Source organism: Excalfactoria chinensis, chromosome 8 (assembly GCF_039878825.1).
Source record: "Excalfactoria chinensis isolate bCotChi1 chromosome 8, bCotChi1.hap2, whole genome shotgun sequence".
NCBI classification, from domain to species: Eukaryota; Metazoa; Chordata; class Aves; order Galliformes; family Phasianidae; genus Excalfactoria; species Excalfactoria chinensis.
Window position 1 is genome coordinate 24,990,844 of NC_092832.1, and position 26,935 is coordinate 25,017,778.

At 49.1% G+C, this 26,935-nt stretch overlaps 3 protein-coding genes across 4 annotated transcripts; all 3 read right to left on the reverse strand.

Moving 5' to 3' along the window:
• Positions 1 to 480: 480 nt before the first annotated feature.
• On the reverse strand, positions 481 to 6,702 carry LOC140255422 (cytochrome P450 2J2-like). Its single transcript, XM_072343009.1, has 10 exons — positions 6,503 to 6,702; positions 5,976 to 6,177; positions 5,537 to 5,699; positions 5,161 to 5,310; positions 3,911 to 4,071; positions 2,916 to 3,092; positions 2,539 to 2,671; positions 1,893 to 2,080; positions 1,241 to 1,379; positions 481 to 1,094 (listed from the first exon to the last, which is right to left on the reverse strand). The coding sequence occupies exons 2-10, from the start codon at positions 6,162 to 6,164 to the stop codon at positions 919 to 921; spliced, it is 1,476 nt and encodes a 491-aa protein (XP_072199110.1). The 5' UTR covers positions 6,165 to 6,177; positions 6,503 to 6,702; the 3' UTR covers positions 481 to 918.
• Positions 6,703 to 7,956: 1,254 nt separating this feature from the next.
• LOC140255420 (cytochrome P450 2J2-like) lies at positions 7,957 to 19,785 on the reverse strand. Of its 2 annotated transcripts, XM_072343005.1 has the most exons (19): positions 19,506 to 19,785; positions 19,007 to 19,208; positions 18,324 to 18,486; positions 17,985 to 18,134; positions 17,352 to 17,512; positions 16,670 to 16,846; positions 16,282 to 16,414; positions 15,644 to 15,831; positions 15,045 to 15,183; positions 13,040 to 13,289; positions 12,541 to 12,742; positions 11,858 to 12,020; positions 11,522 to 11,671; positions 10,889 to 11,049; positions 10,207 to 10,383; positions 9,819 to 9,951; positions 9,172 to 9,359; positions 8,576 to 8,714; positions 7,957 to 8,304 (listed from the first exon to the last, which is right to left on the reverse strand). In XM_072343005.1, the coding sequence occupies exons 2-19, from the start codon at positions 19,193 to 19,195 to the stop codon at positions 8,129 to 8,131; spliced, it is 3,039 nt and encodes a 1,012-aa protein (XP_072199106.1). In that variant the 5' UTR covers positions 19,196 to 19,208; positions 19,506 to 19,785; the 3' UTR covers positions 7,957 to 8,128. The 2 variants fall into 2 exon arrangements, with proteins under 2 accessions (XP_072199106.1, XP_072199108.1); XM_072343007.1 differs by lacking the exons at positions 7,957 to 8,304; positions 8,576 to 8,714; positions 9,172 to 9,359; ... (5 more) ...; positions 12,541 to 12,742; positions 13,040 to 13,289 and adding an exon at positions 14,451 to 14,773 and having other exon boundaries at positions 19,506 to 19,771.
• Positions 19,786 to 20,914: 1,129 nt separating this feature from the next.
• Positions 20,915 to 25,807, reverse strand: LOC140255423 (cytochrome P450 2J2-like). Its single transcript, XM_072343010.1, has 9 exons — positions 25,466 to 25,807; positions 24,792 to 24,954; positions 24,453 to 24,602; positions 23,820 to 23,980; positions 23,138 to 23,314; positions 22,750 to 22,882; positions 22,110 to 22,297; positions 21,511 to 21,649; positions 20,915 to 21,239 (listed from the first exon to the last, which is right to left on the reverse strand). The coding sequence occupies exons 1-9, from the start codon at positions 25,652 to 25,654 to the stop codon at positions 21,064 to 21,066; spliced, it is 1,476 nt and encodes a 491-aa protein (XP_072199111.1). The 5' UTR covers positions 25,655 to 25,807; the 3' UTR covers positions 20,915 to 21,063.
• Positions 25,808 to 26,935: the final 1,128 nt, after the last annotated feature.

Consider the following 26,935-nt stretch of genomic DNA (forward strand, 5'->3'; position numbering starts at 1 on the left):
GAGGATTGAAGCAGACAATTTCTGTCCGTGAGAATTTCTGCTTGAAGCTCTCCCAAGGAATGAAGGGAAGGAACATAAGGTCTGGAAAGTGAAATGAACAACCTCATTTCTGCTGTGCAGAGAAGGCGTGGAAGACCCTCAGTGGGAGCAGGAGAGGAGGACAGCAGTGGTGGCTGCACGGCAGCCGGTGCCAGGGTTTGGTTAGAGCAGGGTCAGGAAAGTCTCATGCTGTGTCTAGGGGGAAGCTGTCAGGATTCCCGCATTGCATCAGTGGGTTTGTTTCCCAGGGCACATTTTCCCAGCTCTGTATTACAGACCTGCAAAACCGGAACACTGAGCACCAGATATATCATCTTTACCCAACCTGTTTTCTTCCAGGCCTCTGTCTGACACAGAAAATGAAGCAATAGGGCAGAGATTTATGCTCACGTCTCACTAACGATGTGACGTACAAGAATGAGAGATAATACAGGGTTTGGCTGTATTTTATTTTCAATTTATTATCCAAAAATTAAAGTAAAAAGCTATTTCTGATTGTTACTGGTATTAATATTCTACTGCAAGGGCTGGTACTGTGTTCTGACTGAACTGGGCCACGGCCCAAGAAAGGCAATCCCTAAAACTATGCAGATTTTCTTGCAGCTGTGAAGTGTGGCCATCCTGCCTGGAGTGAACAAAGTCCTGAGCTCCTCATTCATTGACAGTGCTGTGCTGCAAGCCCAAAAGTGCCCTGGCCCATCCTGTACTAATTGTCTTTCTCATCTGACACAGTGTGTAAGATCTGCTTGTAAAAAGAAGTGACTTGGCTATTTCAAAGAGGGAAAACTGCTGAGGAGCCCAAGGCAGCCAGTAAGGGCTCAGCTTGTGGAACTGCTCCAAAGCCAAGGAGTTCTCCTCCAAGAACAGTGGCTGCGCTCCCTACCGAGGCACAGCACAGATCTTGTAGGGCTGCGGGGCCAAGGTCATGCCCATTGTGAATTTGAGGTCGAGGATGGTGTCTGGGGGAGCCTGGAAGGTGAATTTCTGGAGCAGAGCCGTGAAGAAGAGGAAGAGCTCAGCACGGGCCAGCAGCTCACCCAGGCAGGCGCGCTTCCCTGCAGAGACAGCCACCAGCATCCATTCAGCCCTGCTGGAAAAGCCTCAGCACCCACCTCCTGTGGGAGCATCACCCTGCCCACAGCCCCTTTCTCCCTGATGCATCTGGAAGCAGCACAAAGGCATCAAACTGATTCTATCTTACCTATAGAAAATGGCACAAAAGCCTCCCTTTTCCAGAACTGACCGTCCTTCAGGAAATGCCCGGGGTTAAAACTGTGAGGGGTTTCCCACTCCTTCTTGTCAAACATCACAGAGGACAGATTTGGGATCAAAATAGTGCCCTGAGACAATGGAAAGAAAATCACTTTGCACTCTCTCAGCCACTGCCAACAGGAGAGGTGTTTTTATCCTCCCTTCCTCTTGCCAGAAAGATTATCCATAGTCAGATCTGTCACAAGCATGTGTTCATCTCCTTTTGCCTGGCCATATTTTCCTACTTCTTGGCTGCTTGGTGGAACAGCCATAGAACCATGAAGTCATTTGAATTGAAAGGGACCAGAAAAGTTCAGTTATGACTATTAAACCACACTTCTCCCTCAGCAGCTTAATTTCCTCTAAGAACTGACTGCCGTAGGGGAGATATAACCCTCAGTGATATGCACAGATGCCTCACCCCTCGCCATTCATCCTGGGCATACAGAATGCAAACAGTGGGAAAACAGCGTTGGGACAACAAACAGCATGACCCACAGGACTGACCTCTGGAGTGGGCAGGGATGCTGCAGTTTTATCCCTGCAGGGATGGGGAAATGGGCATCTCCTCCTAATACCTCATTCATCAGGAGTGGGCTTACCTTGGGTACGTGGAAACCAGCCAATAACGTGTCTTTCACCGTCAGTCTCAATGCATTGAAAGGGATGATGTTGCCTTTCCTCTGCACTTCATGGATGACAGCATTGGTGTAGGGCATGTTGTTCCTGTCCTCCAGAGCTGGCTGCCTGGACTGCCCAATGACAGCATCGATCTCAGCTTGCACACGGGCTGTTTGGAAAGAGCAGGGATCAGCAATGGTGCAGCAAAGCCAAATATCTTCTTGGGACCCAATGAAGATTTTGCTGTGTGGGTCCCCTAGTACCAGCTGAGGTCAACCATGTGCTACCAGGGGACTCAAGGCACCTCTCTCTATGCTTGTCACTCCAGCTACTAAACAGGCCCTGCATAGAGCCCCTGATGCTCCTGCTATAAATCTCTCAGAGGTTTCCTGTGCTTGTTAGGTATATTGCCACTTTTGTCTCTTTGTCTTATAGTAAACTATAAGAAAATTACCAGGGCAAGTTTTAAAACACCAAGGTCAAACATATGAATACAAAAGAAAATATTTGCACTACATGAGTTTCAGAGCAGAAAAAAATCCTCTTTTTTCTTTCAAGAAAGAAAGATGCAGACCTTGCTGCAAGAGATAAAATCCAGGAAGCACAGATCCCTGTTGCTACTTGTACCTTGAATTTCTGGATGCATGGCCATAAACAGCAGGGCCCAGCGGATGGTTGTGGAGGTGGTCTCGGTCCCAGCAAAAAACAGATCAAGAGTGCATGCCACCAGGTTATCCTCACAGAAATCACTGCCATCAGGCTTCAGAAAACAGAATGTCAGAGCCACATGAACAGCAAGGACTTCCTCAACACCAAACACAGCCCTTACCCAAGGGTTTTGGCATAACTTTTATCCCCATCCCTCCAATGGAAGCCCCAAACCTGATGTCCATGCTCAGCTCACAAATGGACACACCAGCAGCTCAGGTGGGGAATCTTCTTTGTTTCTCATCCCACCTGATCTCTAATCCCCACTATGGAAGGGTTTGCTCCACATTGCTGACCTTGGCCATCTCCTGCAGGTAGCTGTCGATGAAGTCCCGGCTCTCTGAGGGGTTCAGGTCTTCCTTATGTTTGCTGATCACATCGCACACAAAATCTTTCATGAGCTTCCCATTTTTGATAACGGTTTGGTGGGATCCAGGAAGGTACTTCACTATGGAGGGGAAAAATGTGTACAGCTTTGGAAAGAAAAAGAGAAGAGCAAATTGAGTACAGGACTGAAAACCCCTTCTGTTTTCAAGATTTGAAAAACCTGGAAAGCCACATCTCCATAAGAACATGACAAAGGACTGATGTCTTCATGGTGAGAGAGGCCAGTATGTTCTGCACAGTCACAGCAGGGAGCCTGGCACTCAGTGGAGATGCTGACATCAGGTAAAAGAGATCATAGTGAGCATTGCACAGCCTGAAAGTACTGCAGAAAGAAATTAGATGAAGATACGCTTTGTGCAGAGGTATGATGAATGGCAATGGATGTCCATAGCAATCATAGCACTGCTCCTTCCCATAACCTCTCCTAGAGCCCTGCCCAAAATCTCTACTACATTCAGTTCCTTCCCACTGGAAAACTACATGAGATAGATTGGTTTTGATGTTAGTGAGGGCTGTGTCTTCACCAAGATGCCTCCTGGGGAAGAGAGGGCCACACAGCTGTGCGAAGCATCAAGAAATATCTTGTGGTCTCAGAGCAGAGGGAAACATATCCTGGGCTTGGCCAGCCCTCTACACTTAGTGATGGCCTCACCTTGAGCAGTGCATGGCCCTGAGCTGCTGGACCTGAGCTGCTGCTTGGACAGTGCTGTCAGACATGGGGTTCAAATTCCCAATGATCCTGTGTGGAGCCAGGAACCGGATGTCATGGCTACGTGGGTCCCTTCCCAACATGGATACACTCTGAATCTAAGAAAGTGCTCAAGGTTTTGCCACTGACTGCAAAGAAGAAAGGATGGCCTTGCAAATCTGCTTGCTGTCTGTGCTGGGGACAGAAGGGCTGTACCTGGCTCATTATCTTCCCATGGAGGGTAACAGTCTCATCCATCAGCCGCAGCAATTTTTGGAAGTCCTCATCATGGTATTCAAACCGGTTGCCAAAGGTGATGGAGCAGATGATGTTTGAGACAGCATTGTTGATTTTAAGGTGAGGATTGAAAGGATTTCCTGGAGAAGGAAAAAGGGAACAATCAATTCTTTTCTCCACAGAAAGGGAGAAGGAAGTGCCATCATCGGAGGGAAAATGTTCAGTAAGTGAAATGAATGGTATTCAGTGGGCACCTGCTGGGAGATGGTTGTTTGGAAATGTTTGATTTGAAATGGCTTGATTTGAAATGGCTGCAGAAGAGCCAACACCATAGGAATTAATTAAGAATATTGCTGTTAACAGGTTCATGGAATTTTCTGGAGGTCTTAAAAGGTGCAATAGACAAGGTGGGCTAAGAATACTGTTTTGAGTGTTACACAGCTGTATCTATTGGTTAATCTGAGAGCAAAGCACCTGTAGAAGGAACCTAGGATGATGGCACATTACTAACGTTGCTTGTGAGATGAGGAAAAAGGATGCTGGAACATTAGTTGGCAACTGGCTGAAAGTGAGCCAGTAGTGTGCACAGTGGCCAAGAAAGCAAACGGCATCTGGGCATATGTCAGAAATAGAGTACTTAGCAGGTGAACTCACTGAGCTTGGCACTTTTGAGGCCACACCTAGAGTGGTGAGTTGAGTTTTGGGCCCCTCTCTTCAAGAAAGACATTGCGGCCCCAGAGTGCACCCAGAGAAGGGGAATGAAGCTGTGAAGTTTCTGGAGCACAACTCTGATGGCCAGCTGAAGAGAGAATTAGAAGGCTCAGTCTAGAGAAGAAGGGGCTCCAAGGAGAGCTAACTCACTGAAAAGAGGTTGGAGTCAAGTGTGGGTTGGCTTCTTTTCTCAGGTAACAGTGACTGCACAAGTGTAATGGCCTTACGTTGCTCCATGAGAGCATTCAGGATGAGTATTAGGAACAGGTTGCCAGAGAGCTGTTGGAGTCACCATCACTGGAGGTTTCCAAGTAAAGGATAGATGTGGCACTGAGCAATACAGTTAGTGGGCATTCTGAGAGTGGGTTGGGCTTGGACTTGGTGATCTTAGAGGGCTTTTCCAACTGTAAAGATTCCTTGAATCTGTGATTTTTCAGCAGGAATGAACACGGGGGGAATTACAATGCTCCAAGTTGGGTTCTGCCTTCAGCACAACAGCTGAGGGAAGAGCTCCTCACCCTGCTCATCCCTGAACGCATCCGTGAGGAATCGGCACTCCTCCTGGATCCGCTCCTCCAGGCTCCTCTTCCCCAGGCCAAAGTTTCGGAGGGTGGTCAAGGTGAACCTTCTCTGCTGCTTCCACAGGTGCCCATTGGAGGACAGCAGCCCTGCCAAAAGCATTCCAGAGTGAGTGAAGGCAGATGGCCTCAGCAAGGGGAAGAATATGGAGGACAGCTGGCTTGACAGATAAGACTCAACCCAAGCATGGTTGGGTACCTCCACTCAAGAGTGAAAGCAAAAACATTCCATAGCCACCGCTTTCCTTTCTAGCACATGCAAATGATAAATTCTTCGAGTGTGCATTTCAGATACAGATCTCTATTGATAACTCACCAAATTTGTTGAAGACTTCTGTATTCATAGGAAATTCTGGGCGATCTATGAAGTTCTCCCCCTGGGTCACAAGGGCTTCCTTGATCATTTGCAGCCCATTTACGATCACAAATGACATGCTGCCTACTTGCATGCTGAAGATGTCTCCATGTTTCTCATTAATCTGGGGATGAGTTAAAGAAATAAACCAGGATTGACCTGCAATGACTACTTCTTCTGGGATAGGGACTATCCTAGAATCCTCAGTCTGCAGGGAGGGACAGTCAGCAATTGAACACATGGCATTGTACCATAACCTTTGTCCAAAGAGTGTGGCTCTGTATTCCAAGGCAAACATCATCCACATTGCCACTGATCGTCACTGAACCTCCTGCTCACCCATGGAGAGCTCTCTGCAGGTCATGGGACTGGACTGAATTTGTCCTCTCCCTCCCCTTACCTTCTGCATTGCTGTCATGGGGTCTTTGGCAAACATCATCTGCACGTTTCCAACAAAAGGGAAGGAAAAAGGACCAGGGGGGAAGTCCTTCGGCTTTCTCCTCTTCATGTAGTCAGAGACCAGCAGGAAGACAAGGAGGAAGATGAAGAGCATCTGCAGGGAGATGCTGTCCCAGAGGAAGCGCAGCATGGTGCGGCTGCAGCTGTGGGCACAAACGCACAGGGGCTCGGGCTGGCCTGGCCTCGGGGCCGCCTTCGGGCTGCTGCTTCCTCAGCCTCAGCCACGCCTGCTCGCTAAAGCCCTTCTCGACGCAAGCCACGCATCTCTCATCTCAGCAGCAGCCCAGCAGCAGCGCACCGGCAGCTCCCCGCTCCGCTCCCATCTCCCACCGCTGCCTTCCAACAGCCCGGCAGCTCCCGCGCGTCCCTCCCCGTGCCGGTCCCCGCCGCGCAGAGCCGCAGCCAGAGCCGGGCCCGAAGGGACGCGAGAGAAGGCTGCCCGGAGCCGCCACGGAGCCGCTGACTCACGGACCGAGGGTCCGCTGCCACGGGGCGCTGCTGGCAGGGCGCAGATGGCGCTGAGCGCCGCGCACGGACGAGCGCGTCCTGCCCCGGCGGTGACACCGGCCCCGCTGCCGGCCCTCCTGCCGGCCCTTCCCTTCTCCTTCGATGATGAACGCTGCCGTGCGAGCTGTTTTGCTGCCGGCTGACAACTGCCGCGTTCCCGTCGCGCCGCGCGGCCGTAGCCCCCACTCGTGATGCGGTGGGCGGTGCGGGCTGCTTCTATTTGGGGACGGCAGCTGCGGCTGCGGAGATGCGGAAGTGAAAAGGAGCTGCTGCGTTCACCTGTTACACTTTAACAAGTTAATTCCGTGCTCCACCATGGAATTTAAAGAATCCCAACTCACAAAAGTTCTCTTCGCTCACATGAGATGCTCCACTCTTAAAGTAAACATTATCCTAGAATCATAGAAACCATACAGTTGGAAGGGAGCTCTGATGGCCATCTAGTCCAACTGCCCTGCAGTGCACAGGGACACCACAGTTAGTTCAGGCTGCCCATGGCTGATCCAGCCTTGCTTTGAAATCTCCAGGGCTGTGGCATCAATGGCATCACGAGGTAAGCTGTTCCAGTGTCTCATCACCCTCATTATATATGACTTTTCCCTTGTATCTAACCCAAATCTACTCCTTTTTGAGCTTGAAGCCATTTCTCCTTTTTCTATCACCACAGGCTCTGCTGAAGAGTCTGTTCCCTTCTTTCCTGTAGCTCCCCTTTAGAGACTGGAAGGCTGCTATCAGACCTGTGAGGGCCCCTTTAAGGGCTTTGGAAGGCTGCTATCAGACCTGTGAGGGCCCCTTTAAGGGCTTTACACTAGGCAGGAAGGGAATGCAATGAGGCTTACCAGGGTAGAGTGAGTAGACTCAATGGGGGAAGAATGTCAAGTGCAATGGGACAGAGAAAAGCTTGGAGATGTTATCAGGCCAGGAGATTGCTCACAAACCTGATCTTCACTTACAGTGAAAGATACGTTGCTTCCCTGATCCCCTCCTACCAAACAAAATAGAGGACAGTGTGGCAAGCAGTTATCAGGAAGACCAAGGCAAAATAAATGAAGTACCTCAACCTTCTCCTTGTCTGCTGTTACCAGCCTGCCTGTGTCACTCACTACAGGGTTATACATTCCTAGACTTCCCTTTTCTGCTTGAGGTACCTGAAGAAGCCTTGCTTGTGCTTTCGGGCATCCTTAGTTAAGTTCGGATCAAGCTGGGCCTTGGCTTTTATGACCCCACACCTACACAGCCGAGCAGCTTCTTTATACTCTTCCCCTGATACCTGTCCTTGTTTTCAATGCTTCTGCATTTTTTTCTTACACTTCAGTTTGACCAGCAGGTCACAGTTCAGCCACATCGGTCTCTTACCTTCCTTTCCTGATTTGCAACACGGTGTCATCAGCTTGTGTAAAACATCAAGAAGGAAAAAAGGAATACTGCAACCATTTATTGTTCCCCATGAGGCAGTATAGGTAAATAAGTAAGCAATAAAGCAGCAGGGAAATTCGAGTAAGTCAGAGGTGAGAGGTGCATAGATGCTGTTTGTGTGCCTGTGTCAAATCCAAGGAGTTCTCCCTCTGAGAACAGTGGCTGCGCTCCCTACCGAGGCACAGCACAGATCCTGTAGGGCCGTGGGGCCAAGGTCATGCCCTGTATGAATGTGAGGTCGAGGGTGGTGTCTGGGGGAGCCTGGAAGGTGAATTTCTGGAGCAGAGCCGTGAAGAAGAGGAAGAGCTCGGCGCGGGCCAGCAGCTCACCCAGGCAGGCGCGCTTCCCTGCAGAGACAGCCACCAGCATCCATTCAGCCCTGCTGGAAAAGCCTCAGCACCCACCTCCTGTGGGAGCATCACCTGCCCACAGCCCCTTTGCCGCCTTACATTTCCAGCACTATCTGAGCGATATGGGCAGTAGACAAGCAGCATGATGCAGGCAGCACCTGCTGTTTCCATCACCACTTTGCTCAAGGTCTCCACTGTGCAGCTGGAAGCCCCATCCCAGTACTTCAGCACAGAAGTATCAAAGTGCAACAAACTGATTCTATCTTACCTATAGAAAATGGCATAAAAGCCTCCCTTTTCCAGAACTGACCATCCTTCAGGAAATGCTCGGGGTTAAAACTGTGAGGTGTTTCCCACTCCTTCTTGTCATACATCACAGAGGATAGGTTTGCAATCAAAACTGAGCCCTGAGACAAGAGAAAGAAAATCACTTTGCTCTCTCTCTGCCACTGCTAGCATGAGGGGATTTTTACCCTTCCACATGCCTGCCAGGAGGAGCATCAATACTCAAATCTGACAAGCACGTGCTCCACTCTTTTTATGTGGCCATGTTTGTCTTCTTCTTGACTATTTAGATATGCAGTGAGTATATATCCACACTTTCCTCTCACAAACATTATTGCTAAAAGTTCATCAACAAAAATGCTGCATGATGAGGGCTCTGATATGCATGGATGCCACACACTTGGCATTCAGGCTGGGCATGGAGAATGCAGTGTGTTGGAGAGCAGTGTTGGGAAGGCAAATCAACATGTTCCACGGGAGTGACCTCTGTAAGAGGCAACATTGCTGCAGCTCTGTCCCTGCAGCAATAGGAAAATGGGTGTCTCCATCTCAGACCACAAGGATCAGAAGTGAGGTTACCTTGGGTACCCGGAAACCAGCCAAGATTGTGTCCTTCAAAGCCTCTCTTGGCACATTAAAAGGTATGATGTTGCCTTTCCTCTGCACTTCATGGATGACAGCACTGGTGTAGGGCATGTTGTTCCTGTCCTCCAGAGCTGGTTGCCTGGACTGCCCAATGACAGCATCGATCTCAGCTTGCACACGGGCTGTTTGGAAAGAGCAGCAAACAGCAATGGTACAGCACAGCCAGAGATCCCCTGGGAACACCATGATGTTTTTGCTGTGATGGTCCTGCAAGGACCATCCCAGATCTATCTTGTGCCACTGTTGGGACCTGTGGCAACTCTGAATGTTCATCACTCCAGCTACTAAGTGGGCCCTGTGCAGAGCCCCTCTTGCCTTTGCTGGACAGCCCACAGAGGTCTCCAGTGCTCATGGTGCAAGTGGGCAGACTTGCCTCTTCATCCCATGGAAAAGAATTAGAAAATCACTAGGACATGTCTTAAAACACTGTTGTTAAACACATAAACACACAAAAAAGAAATAACTGCACTAAATCTGACAGAGAATAGAATACTTGAACTTGTTCCCTTCAATAAAAAGAAACATTCATCAAGTTACAAGGCCTACAATTAGGAAATGGACAGCCCCATTTGTATTTGTACCTTGAATTTCTGGGTATACAGCCATAAACAGCAGGGCCCAGCGGATGGTTGTGGAGGTGGTTTCAGTCCCAGCAAAAAACAGGTCAAGAGTGCACGCCACCAGGTTATCCTCACAGAAGTCACTGCCATTGGGCTTCAGAAAATCTAGTGTTAGTGCCATGTGAAAAGGAAGAACTTCCTCAAAAATCAGACTCAGTCCTGCCCCAAGGGTTCTGGCAGAAGCTGCAGGCCCTCCGCATCCCCATCCCTCCAATGGAAGCCCCAAACTAATTTCCATCCTGAGCTCATAAATGGACACATCAGCAGCTCAGGTGGGGAATGTGGTTTGTTTCTCAGCCCTCCTGATTTCTAATCCCCACTATGGAAGGGTTTGCTTCACATTGCTGACCTTGGCCATCTCCTGCAGGTAGCTGTCGATGAAGTCCCGGCTCTCTGAGGGGTTCAGGTCTTCCTTATGTTTGCTGATCTTCTCACACACAAAGCTTTTCATGAGCCTCCCATTTTTCAGAATGGTTTGGTGGGATCCAGGGAAGTATTTTATTATGGATGGAAAAAATACATACAGCTTTGGAAATAGAGAGAGATGAGCAAATTCAAGAACACACTGAAAAAAACCTTCTGTTTTCAAAACTTGAAAAGCCTGCAAAGCTACAACCCTACATTGCTGGAGTAGATGTGATTAATTTGTCTCCAGAAGAGCATGAGAAAGGATTGGTATCTCCATGGTGAGACTGACTGCTGTGTTCCAGAGTCACAGCAGTGTGCTCAGCAATCAGTGGTCAGGAGTGATGATGTACCAGGAAGGAGAGCAATGTGACCACTGCACAGCACTTATGGGATCTAACCAAGATCAAGGACTCTTTCTGCAAAGCTCTCAGACATAGGGTTTGGATGTTCAATATTTCTGTGTGGAGCCAGGAACTGAATTTGAGGGCCATAATGGAATTTTCCCAAATTGAGGTAATCTATGAATCCTAAAACATGCTCGAGGTTTTGCCACAGACTCCAGAGAAGAAAGGGTGGCCTTGCAAATCTGCTTGCTGTCTGTGCTGGGGACAGGAGGGCTGTACCTGGCTCATTATCTTCCCATGGAGGGTAACAGCTTCGTCCATCATCCGCAACAAGTTTTGGAAGTCCTCATCGTGGTATTCAAACCTGTTGCCAAAGGTGACGGAGCAGATGATGTTTGAAACAGCATTGTTGATTTTAATGTGAGGGTTGAAAGGATTTCCTGTGGAAGGAAAAAGGGAACAATCAATTATCTTCCTGTCTCCACAGAAAAAGGGAAGAAAGTGCCATCGTCAGAGGGAAAACATTCAACAAGTGAAATGAATGGTGCTGGGTGGGCACCTTCTTGGAGATGGTTGTTTATTTTGCAAAGAAAGATTTGATATGGCTGCAGAAGAGCCAACACATCAGGAATTAATTGAGAATATTGGTGTTAACAGGTCCATGGAATTTTCTAGAGGTTTCAAATTCAGCAAAAGGACAAAGGTGGGCTAAGAGTACTGCTTTGAGTGTTACACAGCTGCATCTATCAGTTAATCTGAGAGCAAAACACCTGTAGAAGGAATCTGGGATGCTGGCAGGTTGCTAGCATTGCTTGTGAGATGGAGTAGATTTCAGCAGGCATTTGTGTAGGTTTAATTAAAACCACATTGGATTCTGCCTTCAGCACAACAGCTGAGTGAAGAGCTCCTCACCCTGCTCATCCCTGAACGCATCCGTGAGGAATCGGCACTCCTCCTGGATCCGCTCCTCCAGGCTCCTCTTCCCCAGGCCAAAGTTTCGGAGGGTGGTCAAGGTGAACCTTCTCTGCTGCTTCCACAGGTGCCCACTAGAGGAGACCAGCCCTGCCAGAAGCATTCCATAATGAGCAAAGGCAGATGGCCTCAGTAAGGGGAAGGAGGTTATCTGCCTTGATAAAGGAGGCTTAGCCATGCTGGTGATTCTGCTTTGTGAGAATGCAAAGCCATGGCATTTAATTGGTCAGCAATTTGACTCTGTGTTTCAGATCCATGTCACTATTGAGAACTCACCCAGTTTGCTGAAGAATTCTGTATTTCCAGGAAAGTCCGGGCGATCCATGAAGTTCTCTCCCTGGGTCACAAGGGCTTCCTTGATCAGCGACAGCCCATTGACGACCACAAATGACATGTTGCCCACTTGCGTGCTGAAGATGTCCCCATGTTTTTCAATAAACTGGGGATGAAGAAATAAAACAGGATTGATTTGCAATGATTTCATTCTGCTAGAACAGGGAAAACACTGGTATCCTGCACCCACAGGCTGGGACCAAAAGAGCTGCAGAGGAAATGGGGCAAACTGAGTCTGGGAAATGTAGTATAGTAACTGTGTAATTGTTGGCCTTATAGTGTGCAATCTTCTTCCTCATTTCTTCTATCAGTGACCTGGAGTTGGAATCAAACCCTCCATGTTGCATTTTCCAGGCTTTGCAAGACTCAGCAGAACAAGGATTTTCAGCTGTTGATTAACACACTTTCCAAACTCCCGTCCCAACAGACTGAACTACAGCTGCAATCGAACCCAAGATGTTGTACCAAAGAACGTGGCTCTGTATTCCAAGGTAAGCCTCATTCATGGTGCCCACTAATCCAAGGCAAAACGGATGTTTTCCTGCATTGAGAACCATCTGTTGACCACATGGATTGAATGTGAGTGGGTTGGGATGGCCCCCTCCCCAAGACGAAAATCCCCTTACCTTCTGTGTTGCAGCCATGGGGTCTTTGGCAAATAAAAATTCCACGTTTCCTATGAAAGGGAATGAAAAAGGACCGGGGGGAAAGTCCTTTGGCTTTCTCTTCTTCAGGTAGTCAGAAATGAGCAGGAAGACAAGGAGGAAGATGAAGAGCATCTGCAGGGAGATGCTGTCCCAGAGGAAGCGCAGCATGGTGCGGCTGCAGCTGTGGGCACAAACGCACAGGAGCTCGGGGCTGCCTTCGGGCTGCTGCTTCCTCAGCCACACCTGTGGCTTCTCGATACAACCCACGCATCTCTCATCTCGTCAACAACAGCCCAGCAGCAGCGCACCGGCAGCTCCCCGCTCCGCTCCCGTCTCCCACCGCTGCCTTCCAACAGCCCGGCAGCTCCCGCGCGTCCCTCCCCGAGCCGGTCCCCGCCGCGCAGAGCCGCAGCCAGAGCCGGGCCCGAAAGGACGCGAGAGAAGGCTGCCCGGAGCCGCCACGGAGCCTCTGACTCACGGGCCGACGGTCCGCTGCCACGGGGCGCTGCTGGCAGGGCGCAGATGGCGCTGAGCGCCGCGCACGGACGAGCGCGTCCTGCCCCGGCGGTGACACCGGCCCCGCTGCCGGCCCTCCTGCCGGCCCTTCCCTTCTCCTTCGATGATGAACGCTGCCGTGCGCGCTGTTTTGCTGCCGGCTGACAACTGCCGCGTTCCCGTGATGCGGTGGGCGGTGCGGGCTGCTTCTGTTTGGAGGACGGCAGCTGCGGCTGCGGAGATGCGGAAGTGAGAAAAAGGAGCTGCTGCGTTCACCTGTTACACTTTAACAAGTTAATTCCGTGCTCCACCATGGAATTTAAAGAATCCCAACTCACAAAAGTTCCCTTCGCTCACATGAGATGCTCCACTCTTAAAGTAAACATTATCCTAGAATCATAGAATCCATAGAGTTGGAAGGGAGCTCTGATGGCCATCTAGTCCAACTGCCCTGCAGTGCACAGGGACACCACAGCTAGTTCAGGCTGCCCATGGCTGATCCAGCCTTGCTTTGAAATCTCCAGGGCTGTGGCATCAATGGCATCACGAGGTAAGCTGTTCCAGTGCCTCATCACCCTCATTATATATGACTTCTCCCTTGTATGTAACTCAAATCTACTCCTTTTTGAGCTTGAAGCCATTTCTCCTTTTTCTATCACCACAGGCTCTGCTGAAGAGTCTGTTCCCTTCTTTCCTGTAGCTCCCCTTTAGAGACTGGAAGGCTGCTATCAGACCTTTGAGGTCCCTTTAAGGGCTTTACACTAGGCAGGAAGGGAATGCAATGAGGCTTACCAGGGTAGAGTGAGTAGACTCAATGGGGGAAGAATGTCAAGTGCAGACAAAAAAAAAGAAGCTTGGAGATGTTATCAGGCCAGGAGATTGCTCACAAACCTGATCTTCACTTACAGTGAAAGATACGTTGCTTCCCTGATCCCCTCCTACCAAACAAAATAGAGGACTGTGTGGCAAGCAGTTATCAGGAAGCCCAAGGCAAAATAAATGAAGTACCTCAACCTTCTCCTTGTCTGCTGTAACCAGCCTGCCTGTGTCACTCACTACAGGGTTATGCATTCCTAGACTTCCCTTTTCTGCTTGAGGTACCTGAAGAAGCCTTGCTTGTGCTTTCGGGCATCCTTAGCCAAGTTCGGATCAAGCTGGGCCTTGACTTTTATGACCCCACACCTACAGAGTCCAGCAGCTTCTTTATACTCTTCCCCTGATACCTGTCCTTGTTTTCAATGCTTCTGCATTTTTTTCTTACACTTCAGTTTGACCAGCAGGTCACAGTTCAGGCACACCAGTCTCTTACCTTCCTTTCCTGATTTGCAACACTGTGTCATCAGCTTGTGTAAAACATCAAGGAGGAAGAAAAGGAGTACTGCAACCATTTATTGTTCCCCATGACGCAGTATAGGTAAATAAGTAAGCAATAAAGCAGCAGGGAAATTCGAGTAAGTCAGAGGAGAGCGGTGCATAGATGCTGTTTGTGTGCCTGTGTCAAATCCAAGGAGTTCTCCCTCTGAAAACAGTGGCTGCGCTCCCTACCGAGGCACAGCACAGATCCTGTAGGGCCGTGGGGCCAAGGTCATGCCCTGTATGAATGTGAGGTCAAGGATGGTGTCTGGGGGAGCCTGGAAGGTGAATTTCTGGAGCAGAGCCGTGAAGAAGAGGAAGAGCTCGGCGCGGGCCAGCAGCTCACCCAGGCAGGCGCGCTTCCCTGCAGAGACAGCCACCAGCATCCATTCAGCCCTGCTGGAAAAGCCTCAGCACCCACCTCCTGTGGGAGCATCACCTGCCCACAGCCCCTTTGCCGCCTTACATTTCCAGCACTATCTGAGCGATATGGGCAGTAGACAAGCAGCATGATGCAGGCAGCACCTGCTGTTTCCATCACCACTTTGCTCAAGGTCTCCACTGTGCAGCTGGAAGCCCCATCCCAGTACTTCAGCACAGAAGTATCAAAGTGCAACAAACTGATTCTATCTTACCTATAGAAAATGGCATAAAAGCTTCCCTTTTCCAGAACTGACCATCCTTCAGGAAATGCTCGGGGTTAAAACTGTGAGGTGTTTCCCACTCCTTCTTGTCATACATCACAGAGGATAGGTTTGCAATCAAAACTGAGCCCTGAGACAAGAGAAAGAAAATCACTTTGCACTCTCTCTGCCACTGCTTACATGAGGGGATTTTTACCCTTCCACATGCCTGCCAGGAGGAGCATCAATACTCAAATCTGACAAGCACGTGCTCCACTCTTTTTATGTGGCCATGTTTGTCTTCCTCTTGACTATTTAGATATGCAGTGAGTATATATCCACACTATCCTCTCACAAATGTTATTATTGCTAAAAGTTCGTCAACGAAAATGCTGCATGCTGAGGGCTCTGATATGCATGGATGCCACACACATGGCATTCAGGCTGGGCATGGAGAATGCAATGTGCTAGAGTGAAGTACTGGGAAGGCAAAACAACTTGATCCATGGGAGTGACCTCTGTAAGAGGTAGCATTGCTGCAGCTCTCTCCCTGCAGCAATAGGAAGATGAGTGTCTCCTGCTCAGACCGCAAGGATCAGAAGTGAGGTTACCTTGGGTACCCGGAAACCAGCCAAGATTGTGTCCTTCAAAGCCTCTCTTGGCACATTAAAAGGGATGATGTTGCCTTTCCTCTGTACTTCATGGATGACAGCACTGGTGTAGGGCATGTTGTTCCTGTCCTCCAGAGCTGGCTGTCTGGACTGCCCAATGACAGCATCGATCTCAGCTTGCACACGGGCTGTTTGGAAAGAGCAGGGATCAGCAATGGCGCAGAACAGCCATGGATCCCCTGGGAACACCATGATGTTTTTGCTGTGATGGTCCTGCAAGGACCATCCCAGATCAATCCTGTGCCACTGTTGGGACCTGTGGCAACTCTGCATGTTCATCACTCCAGCTACTAAGTGGGCCCTGTGCAGAGCCCCTTTTGCCTTTGCTGGACAGCCCACAGAGGTCTCCAGTGCTTGTGGTGCAAGTGGGCAGACTTGCCTCTTCATCCCATGGAAAAGAATTAGAAAATCACTAGGACACATCTTAAAACACTGATGTTAAACACATAAACACACATAACTGCACTAAATCTGTCAGAGAATAGAATACTAGAACTTTTTCCCTTCAATAAAAAGAAACATTCATCAAGTTACAAGGCCTACAATTAGGAAACGGACAGCCCTGTTTGTATTTGTACCTTGAATTTCTGGGTATACAGCCATAAACAGCAGGGCCCAGCGGATGGTTGTGGAGGTGGTTTCAGTACCAGCAAAAAACAGGTCGAGAGTGCACGCCACCAGGTTATCCTCACAGAAGTCACTGCCATTGGGCTTCAGAAAATCTAGTGTTAGTGCCATGTGAAAAGCAAGAACTTCCTCAAAAACAGATTCTGTCCTGCCCCAGGAGTTTTGCTAGAAGCTGCAGGCCCTCTGCATCCCCATCCCTCCAATTGATGCCCCAAACCTGATGTCCATCCTGAGCTTATAAATGGACACACCAGCAGCCCAGGTGGGGAACGTGGTTTGTTTCTCAGCCCTCCTGATTTCTAATCCCCACTATGGAAGGGTTTGCTCCACATTGCTGACCTTGGCCATCTCCTGCAGGTAGCTGTCGATGAAGTCCCGGCTCTCTGAGGGGTTCAGGTCTTCCTTATGTTTGCTGATCTTCTCACACACAAAGCTTTTCATGAGCCTCCCATTTTTCAGAATGGTTTGGTGGGATCCAGGGAAGTATTTTATTATGGATGGAAAAAATACATACAGCTTTGGAAATAGAGAGAGATGAGCAAATTCAAGAACACACTGAAAAAAACCTTCTGTTTTCAAAACTTGAAAAGCCTGCAAAGCTACAACCCTACATTGCTGGAGTAGATGTGATTAATTTGACTCCAGAAGAGCATGAGAAAGGATTGGTATCTCCATGGTGAGACTGACTGCTGTGTTCCAGAGTCACAGCAGTGTGCTCAGCAATCAGTGGTCAGGAGTGATGATGTACCAGGAAGGAGAGCAATGTGACCACTGCACAGCACTTATGGGATCTAACCAAGATCAAGGACTCTTTCTGCAAAGCTCTCAGACATAGGGTTTGGATGTTCAATATTTCTGTGTGGAGCCAGGAACTGAATTTGAGGGCCATAATGGAATTTTCCCAAATTGAGGTAATCTATGAATCCTAAAACATGCTCGAGGTTTTGCCACAGACTCCAGAGAAGAAAGGGTGGCCTTGCAAATCTGCTTGCTGTCTGTGCTGGGGACAGGAGGGCTGTACCTGGCTCATTATCTTCCCTTGGAGGGTAACAGCTTCGTCCATCATCCGCAACAAGTTTTGGAAGTCCTCATCGTGGTATTCAAACCTGTTGCCAAAGGTGACGGAGCAGATGATGTTTGAAACAGCATTGTTGATTTTAATGTGAGGGTTGAAAGGATTTCCTGTGGAAGGAAAAAGGGAACAATCAATTATCTTCCTGTCTCCACAGAAAAAGGGAAGAAAGTGCCATCATCAGAGGGAAAACATTCAACAAGTGAAATGAATGGTGCTGGGTGGGCACCTTCTTGGAGATGGTTGTTTATTTTGGAAAGAAAGATTTGATATGGCTGCAGAAGAGCCAACACATCAGGAATTAATTGAGAATATTGGTGTTAACAGGTCCATGGAATTTTCTAGAGGTTTCAAATTCAGCAAAAGGACAAAGGTGGGCTAAGAGTACTGCTTTGAGTGTTACACAGCTGCATCTATCAGTTAATCTGAGAGCAAAACACCTGTAGAAGGAATCTGGGATGCCAGCAGGTTGCTAGCATTGCTTGTGAGATGGAGTAGATTTCAGCAGGCATTTGTGTAGGTTTAATTAAAACCACATTGGATTCTGCCTTCAGCACAACAGCTGAGTGAAGAGCTCCTCACCCTGCTCATCCCTGAACGCATCCGTGAGGAATCGGCACTCCTCCTGGATCCGCTCCTCCAGGCTCCTCTTCCCCAGGCCAAAGTTTCGGAGGGTGGTCAAGGTGAACCTTCTCTGCTGCTTCCACAGGTGCCCACTAGAGGAGACCAGCCCTGCCAGAAGCATTCCATAATGAGCAAAGGCAGATGGCCTCAGTAAGGGGAAGAAGGAGGTTATCTGCCTTGATAAAGGAGGTTCAGCCATGCTGGTGATTATGCTTTGTGAGAATGCAAAGCCATGGCATTTATTTGGTCAGCAATTTGACTCTGTGTTTCAGATCCATGTCACTATTGAGAACTCACCCAGTTTGCTGAAGAATTCTGTATTTCCAGGAAAGTCTGGGCGATCCATGAAGTTCTCTCCCTGGGTCACAAGGGCTTCCTTGATCAGCGACAGCCCATTGACGACCACAAATGACATGTTGCCCACTTGCGTGCTGAAGATGTCCCCATGTTTTTCAATAAACTGGGGATGAAGAAATAAAACAGGATTGATTTGCAATGATTTCATTCTGCTAGAACAGGGAAAACACTGGTATCCTGCACCCACAGGCTGGGACCAGAAGAGCTGCAGAGGAAATGGGGCAAACTGAGTCTGGGAAATGTAGTATAGTAACTGTGTAATTGTTGGCCTTATAGTGTGCAATCTTCTTCCTCATTTCTTCTACCAGTGACCTGGAGTTGGAATCAAACCCTCCATGTTGCATTTTCCAGGCTTTGCAAGACTCAGCAGAACAAGGATTCTAAGCTGTTGATTAACACACTTTCCAAACTCCCGTCCCAACAGACCAAACTACAGCTGCAATCAAACCCAAGATGTTGTACCAAAGAATGTGGCTCTGTATTCCAAGGTAAGCCTCATTCATGTTGCCCACTAATCCAAGGCAAAACGGATGTTTTCCTGCATTGAGAACCATCTGTTGACCACCTGGATTGAATGTGAATGGGTTGGGATGGCCCCCTCCCCAAGATGAAAATCCCCTTACCTTCTGTGTTGCAGCCATGGGGTCTTTGGCAAATAAAAATTCCACGTTTCCTATGAAAGGGAATGAAAAAGGACCGGGGGGAAAGTCCTTTGGCTTTCTCTTCTTCAGGTAGTCAGAAATGAGCAGGAAGACAAGGAGGAAGACGAAGAGCATCTGCAGGGAGATGCTGTCCCAGAGGAAGCGCAGCATGGTGCGGCTGCAGCTGTGGGCACAAACGCACAGGAGCTCGGGGCTGCCTTTGGGCTGCTGCTTCCTCAGCCACACCTGTGGCTTCTCGATACAACCCACGCATCTCTCATCTCGTCAACAACAGCCCAGCAGCAGCGCACCGGCAGCTCCCCGCTCCGCTCCCATCTCCCACCGCTGCCTTCCAACAGCCCGGCAGCTCCCGCGCGTCCCTCCCCGAGCCGGTCCCCGCCGCGCAGAGCCGCAGCCAGAGCCGGGCCCGAAGGGACGCGAGAGAAGGCTGCCCGGAGCCGCCACGGAGCCGCTGACTCACGGGCCGAGGGTCCGCTGCCACGGGGCGCTGCTGGCAGGGCGCAGATGGCGCTGAGCGCCGCGCACGGACGAGCGCGTCCTGCCCCGGCGGTGACACCGGCCCCGCTGCCGGCCCTCCTGCCGGCCCTTCCCTTCTCCTTCGATGATGAACGCTGCCGTGCGCGCTGTTTTGCTGCCGGCTGACAACTGCCGCGTTCCCGTGATGCGGTGGGCGGTGCGGGCTGCTTCTGTTTGGAGGACGGCAGCTGCGGCCGCGGAGATGCGGAAGTGAGAAAAAGGAGCTGCTGCGTTCACCTGTTACACTTTAACAAGTTAATTCCGTGCTCCACCATGGAATTTAAAGAATCCCAACTCACAAAAGTTCCCTTCGCTCACATGAGATGCTCCACTCTTAAAGTAAACATTATCCTAGAATCATAGAATCCATAGAGTTGGAAGGGAGCTCTGATGGCCATCTAGTCCAACTGCCCTGCAGTGCACAGGGACACCACAGTTAGTTCAGGCTGCCCATGGCTGATCCAGCCTTGCTTTGAAATCTCCAGGGCTGTGGCATCAATGGCATCACGAGGTAAGCTGTTCCAGTGCCTCATCACCCTCATTATATATGACTTCTCCCTTGTATGTAACTCAAATCTACTCCTTTTTGAGCTTGAAGCCATTTCTCCTTTTTCTATCACCACAGGCTCTGCTGAAGAGCCTGTTCCCTTCTTTCCTGTAGCTCCCCTTTAGAGACTGGAAGGCTGCTATCAGACCTTTGAGGCCCCTTTAAGGGCTTTACACTAGGCAGGAAGGGAATGCAATGAGGCTTACCAGGGTAGAGTGAGTAGACTCAATGGGGGAAGAATGTCAAGTGCAGACAAAAAAAAAAAAGCTTGGAGATGTTATCAGGCCAGGAGATTGCTCACAAACCTGATCTTCACTTACAGTGAAAGATACGTTGCTTCCCTGATCCCCTCCTACCAAACAAAATAGAGGACAGTGTGGCAAGCAGTTATCAGGAAGCCCAAGGCAAAATAAATGAAGTACCTCAACCTTCTCCTTGTCTGCTGTTACCAGCCTGCCTGTGTCACTCAATACAGGGTTATGCATTCCTAGACTTCCCTTTTCTGCTTGAGGTACCTGAAGAAGCCTTGCTTGTGCTTTCGGGCATCCTTAGCCAAGTTCAGATCAAGCTGGGCCTTGACTTTTATGACCCCACACCTACAGAGTCCAGCAGCTTCTTTATACTCTTCCCCTGATACCTGTCCTTGTTTTCAATGCTTCTGCATTTTTTTCTTACACTTCAGTTTGACCAGCAGGTCACAGTTCAGGCACACCAGTCTCTTACCTTCCTTTCCTGATTTGCAACACTGTGTCATCAGCTTGTGTAAAACATCAAGGAGGAAGAAAAGGAATACTGCAACCATTTATTGTTCCCCATGACGCAGTATAGGTAAATAAGTAAGCAATAAAGCAGCAGGGAAATTCGAGTAAGTCAGAGGAGAGCGGTGCATAGATGCTGTTTGTGTGCCTGTGTCAAATCCAAGGAGTTCTCCCTCTGAGAACAGTGGCTGCGCTCCCTACCGAGGCACAGCACAGATCCTGTAGGGCCGCGGGGCCAAGGTCATGCCCTGTATGAATGTGAGGTCAAGGATGGTGTCTGGGGGAGCCTGGAAGGTGAATTTCTGGAGCAGAGCCGTGAAGAAGAGGAAGAGCTCGGCGCGGGCCAGCAGCTCACCCAGGCAGGCGCGCTTCCCTGCAGAGACAGCCACCAGCATCCATTCAGCCCTGCTGGAAAAGCCTCAGCACCCACCTCCTGTGGGAGCATCACCTGCCCACAGCCCCTTTGCCGCCTTACATTTCCAGCACTATCTGAGCGATATGGGCAGTAGACAAGCAGCATGATGCAGGCAGCACCTGCTGTTTCCATCACCACTTTGCTCAAGGTCTCCACTGTGCAGCTGGAAGCCCCATCCCAGTACTTCAGCACAGAAGTATCAAAGTGCAACAAACTGATTCTATCTTACCTATAGAAAATGGCATAAAAGCTTCCCTTTTCCTGAATTGACCGTCCTTCAGGAAATGCTCAGGGTTAAAACTGTGAGGTGTTTCCCACTCCTTCTTGTCATACATCACAGAGGATAGGTTTGCAATCAAAACTGAGCCCTGAGACAAGAGAAAGAAAATCACTTTGCACTCTCTCTGCCACTGCTAGCATGAGGGGATTTTTACCCTTCCACATGCCTGCCAGGAGGAGCATCAATACTCAAATCTGACAAGCACGTGCTCCACTCTTTTTATGTGGCCATGTTTGTCTTCCTCTTGACTATTAACATATGCAATGAGTATATATCCACACTATCCTCTCACAAATGTTATTATTGCTAAAAGTTTGTCAACGAAAATGCTGCATGCTGAGGGCTCTGATATGCATGGATGCCACACACATGGCATTCAGGCTGGGCATGGAGAATGCAATGTGTTGGAGAGCAGTGTTGGGAAGGCAAATCAACATGATCCATGGGAGTGACCTCTGTAAGAGGCAGCATTGCTGCAGCTCTCTCCCTGCAGCAATAGGAAGATGAGTGTCTCCTGCTCAGACCGCAAGGATCAGAAGTGAGGTTACCTTGGGTACCCGGAAACCAGCCAAGATTGTGTCCTTCAAAGCCTCTCTTGGCACATTAAAAGGGATGATGTTGCCTTTCCTCTGCACTTCATGGACGACAGCATTGGTGTAGGGCATGTTGTTCCTGTCCTCCAGAGCTGGCTGCCTGGACTGCCCAATGACAGCATCGATCTCAGCTTGTACACGGGCTGTTTGGAAAGAGCAGGGATCAGCAATGGCGCAGAACAGCCATGGATCCCCTGGGAACACCATGATGTTTTTGCTGTGATGGTCCTGCAAGGACCATCCCAGATCAATCCTGTGCCACTGTTGGGACCTGTGGCAACTCTCTGCATGTTCATCACTCCAGCTACTAAGTGGGCCCTGTGCAGAGCCCCTCTTGCCTTTGCTGGACAGCCCACAGAGGTCTCCAGTGCTTGTGGTGCAAGTGGGCAGACTTGCCTCTTCATCCCATGGAAAAGAATTAGAAAATCACTAGGACATGTCTTAAAACACTGTTGTTAAACACATAAACACACATAACTGCACTAAATCTGTCAGAGAATAGAATACTAGAACTTTTTCCCTTCAATAAAAAGAAACATTCATCAAGTTACAAGGCCTACAATTAGGAAACGGACAGCCCTGTTTGTATTGGTACCTTGAATTTCTGGGTATACAGCCATAAACAGCAGGGCCCAGCGGATGGTTGTGGAGGTGGTCTCAGTCCCAGCAAAAAACAGGTCGAGAGTGCACGCCACCAGGTTATCCTCACAGAAGTCACTGCCATTGGGCTTCAGAAAATCTAGTGTTAGTGCCATGTGAAAAGGAAGAACTTCCTCAAAAATCAGACTCAGTCCTGCCCCAAGGGTTCTGGCAGAAGCTGCAGGCCCTCCGCATCCCCATCCCTCCAATGGAAGCCCCAAACTAATTTCCATCCTGAGCTCATAAATGGACACATCAGCAGCTCAGGTGGGGAATGTGGTTTGTTTCTCAGCCCTCCTGATTTCTAATCCCCACTATGGAAGGGTTTGCTTCACATTGCTGACCTTGGCCATCTCCTGCAGGTAGCTGTCGATGAAGTCCCGGCTCTCTGAGGGGTTCAGGTCTTCCTTATGTTTGCTGATCTTCTCACACACAAAGCTTTTCATGAGCCTCCCATTTTTCAGAATGGTTTGGTGGGATCCAGGGAAGTATTTTATTATGGATGGAAAAAATACATACAGCTTTGGAAATAGAGAGAGATGAGCAAATTCAAGAACACACTGAAAAAAACCTTCTGTTTTCAAAACTTGAAAAGCCTGCAAAGCTACAACCCTACATTGCTGGAGTAGATGTGATTAATTTGTCTCCAGAAGAGCATGAGAAAGGATTGGTATCTCCATGGTGAGACTGACTGCTGTGTTCCAGAGTCACAGCAGTGTGCTCAGCAATCAGTGGTCAGGAGTGATGATGTACCAGGAAGGAGAGCAATGTGACCACTGCACAGCACTTATGGGATCTAACCAAGATCAAGGACTCTTTCTGCAAAGCTCTCAGACATAGGGTTTGGATGTTCAATATTTCTGTGTGGAGCCAGGAACTGAATTTGAGGGTCATAATGGAATTTTCCCAAATTGAGGTAATCTATGAATCCTAAAACATGCTCGAGGTTTTGCCACAGACTCCAGAGAAGAAAGGGTGGCCTTGCAAATCTGCTTGCTGTCTGTGCTGGGGACAGGAGGGCTGTACCTGGCTCATTATCTTCCCATGGAGGGTAACAGTCTCATCCATCAGCCGCAGCAATTTTTGGAAGTCCTCATCGTGGTATTCAAACCTGTTGCCAAAGGTGACGGAGCAGATGATGTTTGAAACAGCATTGTTGATTTTAATGTGAGGGTTGAAAGGATTTCCTGTGGAAGGAAAAAGGGAACAATCAATTATCTTCCTGTCTCCACAGAAAAAGGGAAGAAAGTGCCATCGTCAGAGGGAAAACATTCAACAAGTGAAATGAATGGTGCTGGGTGGGCACCTTCTTGGAGATGGTTGTTTATTTTGGAAAGAAAGATTTGATATGGCTGCAGAAGAGCCAACACATCAGGAATTAATTGAGAATATTGGTGTTAACAGGTCCATGGAATTTTCTAGAGGTTTCAAATTCAGCAAAAGGACAAAGGTGGGCTAAGAGTACTGCTTTGAGTGTTACAAAGCTGCATCTATCAGTTAATCTGAGAGCAAAACACCTGTAGAAGGAATCTGGGATGCCAGCAGGTTGCTAGCATTGCTTGTGAAATGGAGTAGATTTCAGCAGGCATTTGTGTAGGTTTAATTAAAACCACATTGGATTCTGCCTTCAGCACAACAGCTGAGGGAAGAGCTCCTCACCCTGCTCATCCCTGAATGCATCCGTGAGGAATCGGCACTCCTCCTGGATCCGCTCCTCCAGGCTCCTCTTCCCCAGGCCAAAGTTTCGGAGGGTGGTCAAGGTGAACCTTCTCTGCTGCTTCCACAGGTGCCCACTAGAGGAGACCAGCCCTGCCAGAAGCATTCCATAATGAACAAAGGCAGATGGCCTCAGTAAGGGGAAGAAGGAGGTTATCTGCCTTGATAAAGGAGGTTCAGCCATGCTGGTGATTATGCTTTGTGAGAATGCAAAGCCATGGCATTTATTTGGTCAGCACTTTGACTCTGTGTTTCCAATCCATGTCACTATTGATAACTCACCCAGTTTGCTGAAGAATTCTGTATTTCCAGGAAAGTCTGGGCGATCCATGAAGTTCTCTCCCTGGGTCACAAGGGCTTCCTTGATCAGTGACAGCCCATTGACGACCACAAATGACATGTTGCCCACTTGCATGCTGAAGATGTCCCCATGTTTTTCAATAAACTGGGGATGAAGAAATAAAACAGGATTGATTTGCAATGATTTCATTCTGCTAGAACAGGGAAAACACTGGTATCCTGCACCCACAGGTTGGGACCAGAAGAGCTGCAGAGGAAATGGAGTCTGGGAGATGTAGTATAGTAATTGTGTAATTGTTGGCCTTATAGTGTGCAATCTTCTTCCTCATTTCTTCTATCAGTGACCTGGAGTTGGAATCAAACCCTCCATGTTGCATTTTCCAGGCTTTGCAAGACTCAGCAGAACAAGGATTTTCAGCTGTTGATTAACACACTTTCCAAACTCCCGTCCCAACAGACTGAACTACAGCTGCAATCGAACCCAAGATGTTGTACCAAAGAACGTGGCTCTGTATTCCAAGGTAAGCCTCATTCATGTTGCCCACTAATCCAAGGCAAAACTGATGTTTTCCTGCATTGAGAACCATCTGTTGACCACATGGATTGAATGTGAGTGGGTTGGGATGGCCCCCTCCCCAAGATGAAAATCCCCTTACCTTCTGTGTTGCAGCCATGGGGTCTTTGGCAAATAAAAGTTCCACGTTTCCTATGAAAGGGAAGGAAAAAGGACCGGGGGGGAAGTCCTTTGGCTTTCTCTTCTTCAGGTAGTCAGAAATGAGCAGGAAGACAAGGAGGAAGATGAAGAGCATCTGCAGGGAGATGCTGTCCCAGAGGAAGCGCAGCATGGTGCGGCTGCAGCTGTGGGCACAAACGCACAGGGGCTCGGGGCTGCCTTTGGGCTGCTGCTTCCTCAGCCACACCTGTGGCTTCTCGACGCGAGAGAAGGCTGCCCGGAGCCGCCACGGAGCCTCTGACTCACGGGCCGAGGGTCCGCTGCCACGGGGCGCTGCTGGCAGGGCGCAGAAAAGGACGATTGTGAACTTTTATTGTCTCCCATGAGGCAGTGTGTGCAGATAAGGAAGCAATAAAGTCACAGTAGTAGACTTTACACTTTTCTACACTTCGAGTAGACCAGAGGTGGGAAGTGCACCTGGTAACAGAAATGCAGAGCAGGCAGCGCGGAACCTCCATCAGGCTTTGGACTGGTCACAGCTCCTGCATTTCATCCTGAGCAGCTCCGCGGTGCCAGCTCAGCCTCCCCCACTGCTGCCTGTCCAGGTGTGGAGGAGAGGGCTCAGGATTGGGGGAGGGAAAAGAAAACCATTGAGGTTATGCTAGCAGACAGGACCCGTGTTTTCTATGGCTCCACGTGCTGACATTGTAGGAACAGCTGTCAGAAATGGCACTTGCCATCCTCCGAGTGTCAGTGCATTAATTGCAGTGGCTTGGCAGAACAGCCACGGGCTTTGGTGCTTTTCTTGCTGGTTTGCTCATAGAGCTCAGGTCATGAATATTCATCAGCTCTGGATGAATGGCCTGTGCTGTTCCTGTGCCCTCCTTTTTGCTGACAGAGAGCTGGGGTTGTGCTCTGCACCCCACCCCCTGGTGCCCCAAATGCTGGCATGGCTGGAGACTGCAGGCAGAGCTGAAAAGGCTGTGCTGGTCATCACAGTGCAAAATGCTTCACAACAAAACGGTTTCAGTCAGGATTTATTAATGCTCAAGAAAGAGAGAGGTGTCACAAGGCACTGGTGTGTTTTTCTTTTAAGAAATTGTTTTTCAAAGATCAAAGAAGAAAGTGCTTCCAATCAGTATTTGTATAGATGTAGCAGAATGGGGGCAGCTACTGGTGTCTGCCAGTATTGACCCCCAGCTATGAAGTACAGCCAATCAGCATGGAAGTAAGAAAACCCTGAGTTCCTCATTCACTGTCAGTGCTGTGCTGCAAGCCCAAATGTGCCCCAGCCCATCCTGTAGTAATTATCTTTCTCATCAGATATAGTGTGCAAGGTCTGCTTGTAAAAATAAGTGACTTTGTAATTGCTTGGAAAGAAAAAGAACGTGTGAGGAGACAGTTACCATAGCCTATGGCAACTGGTGAGATATCAGGCTGTGCATCCGATCCA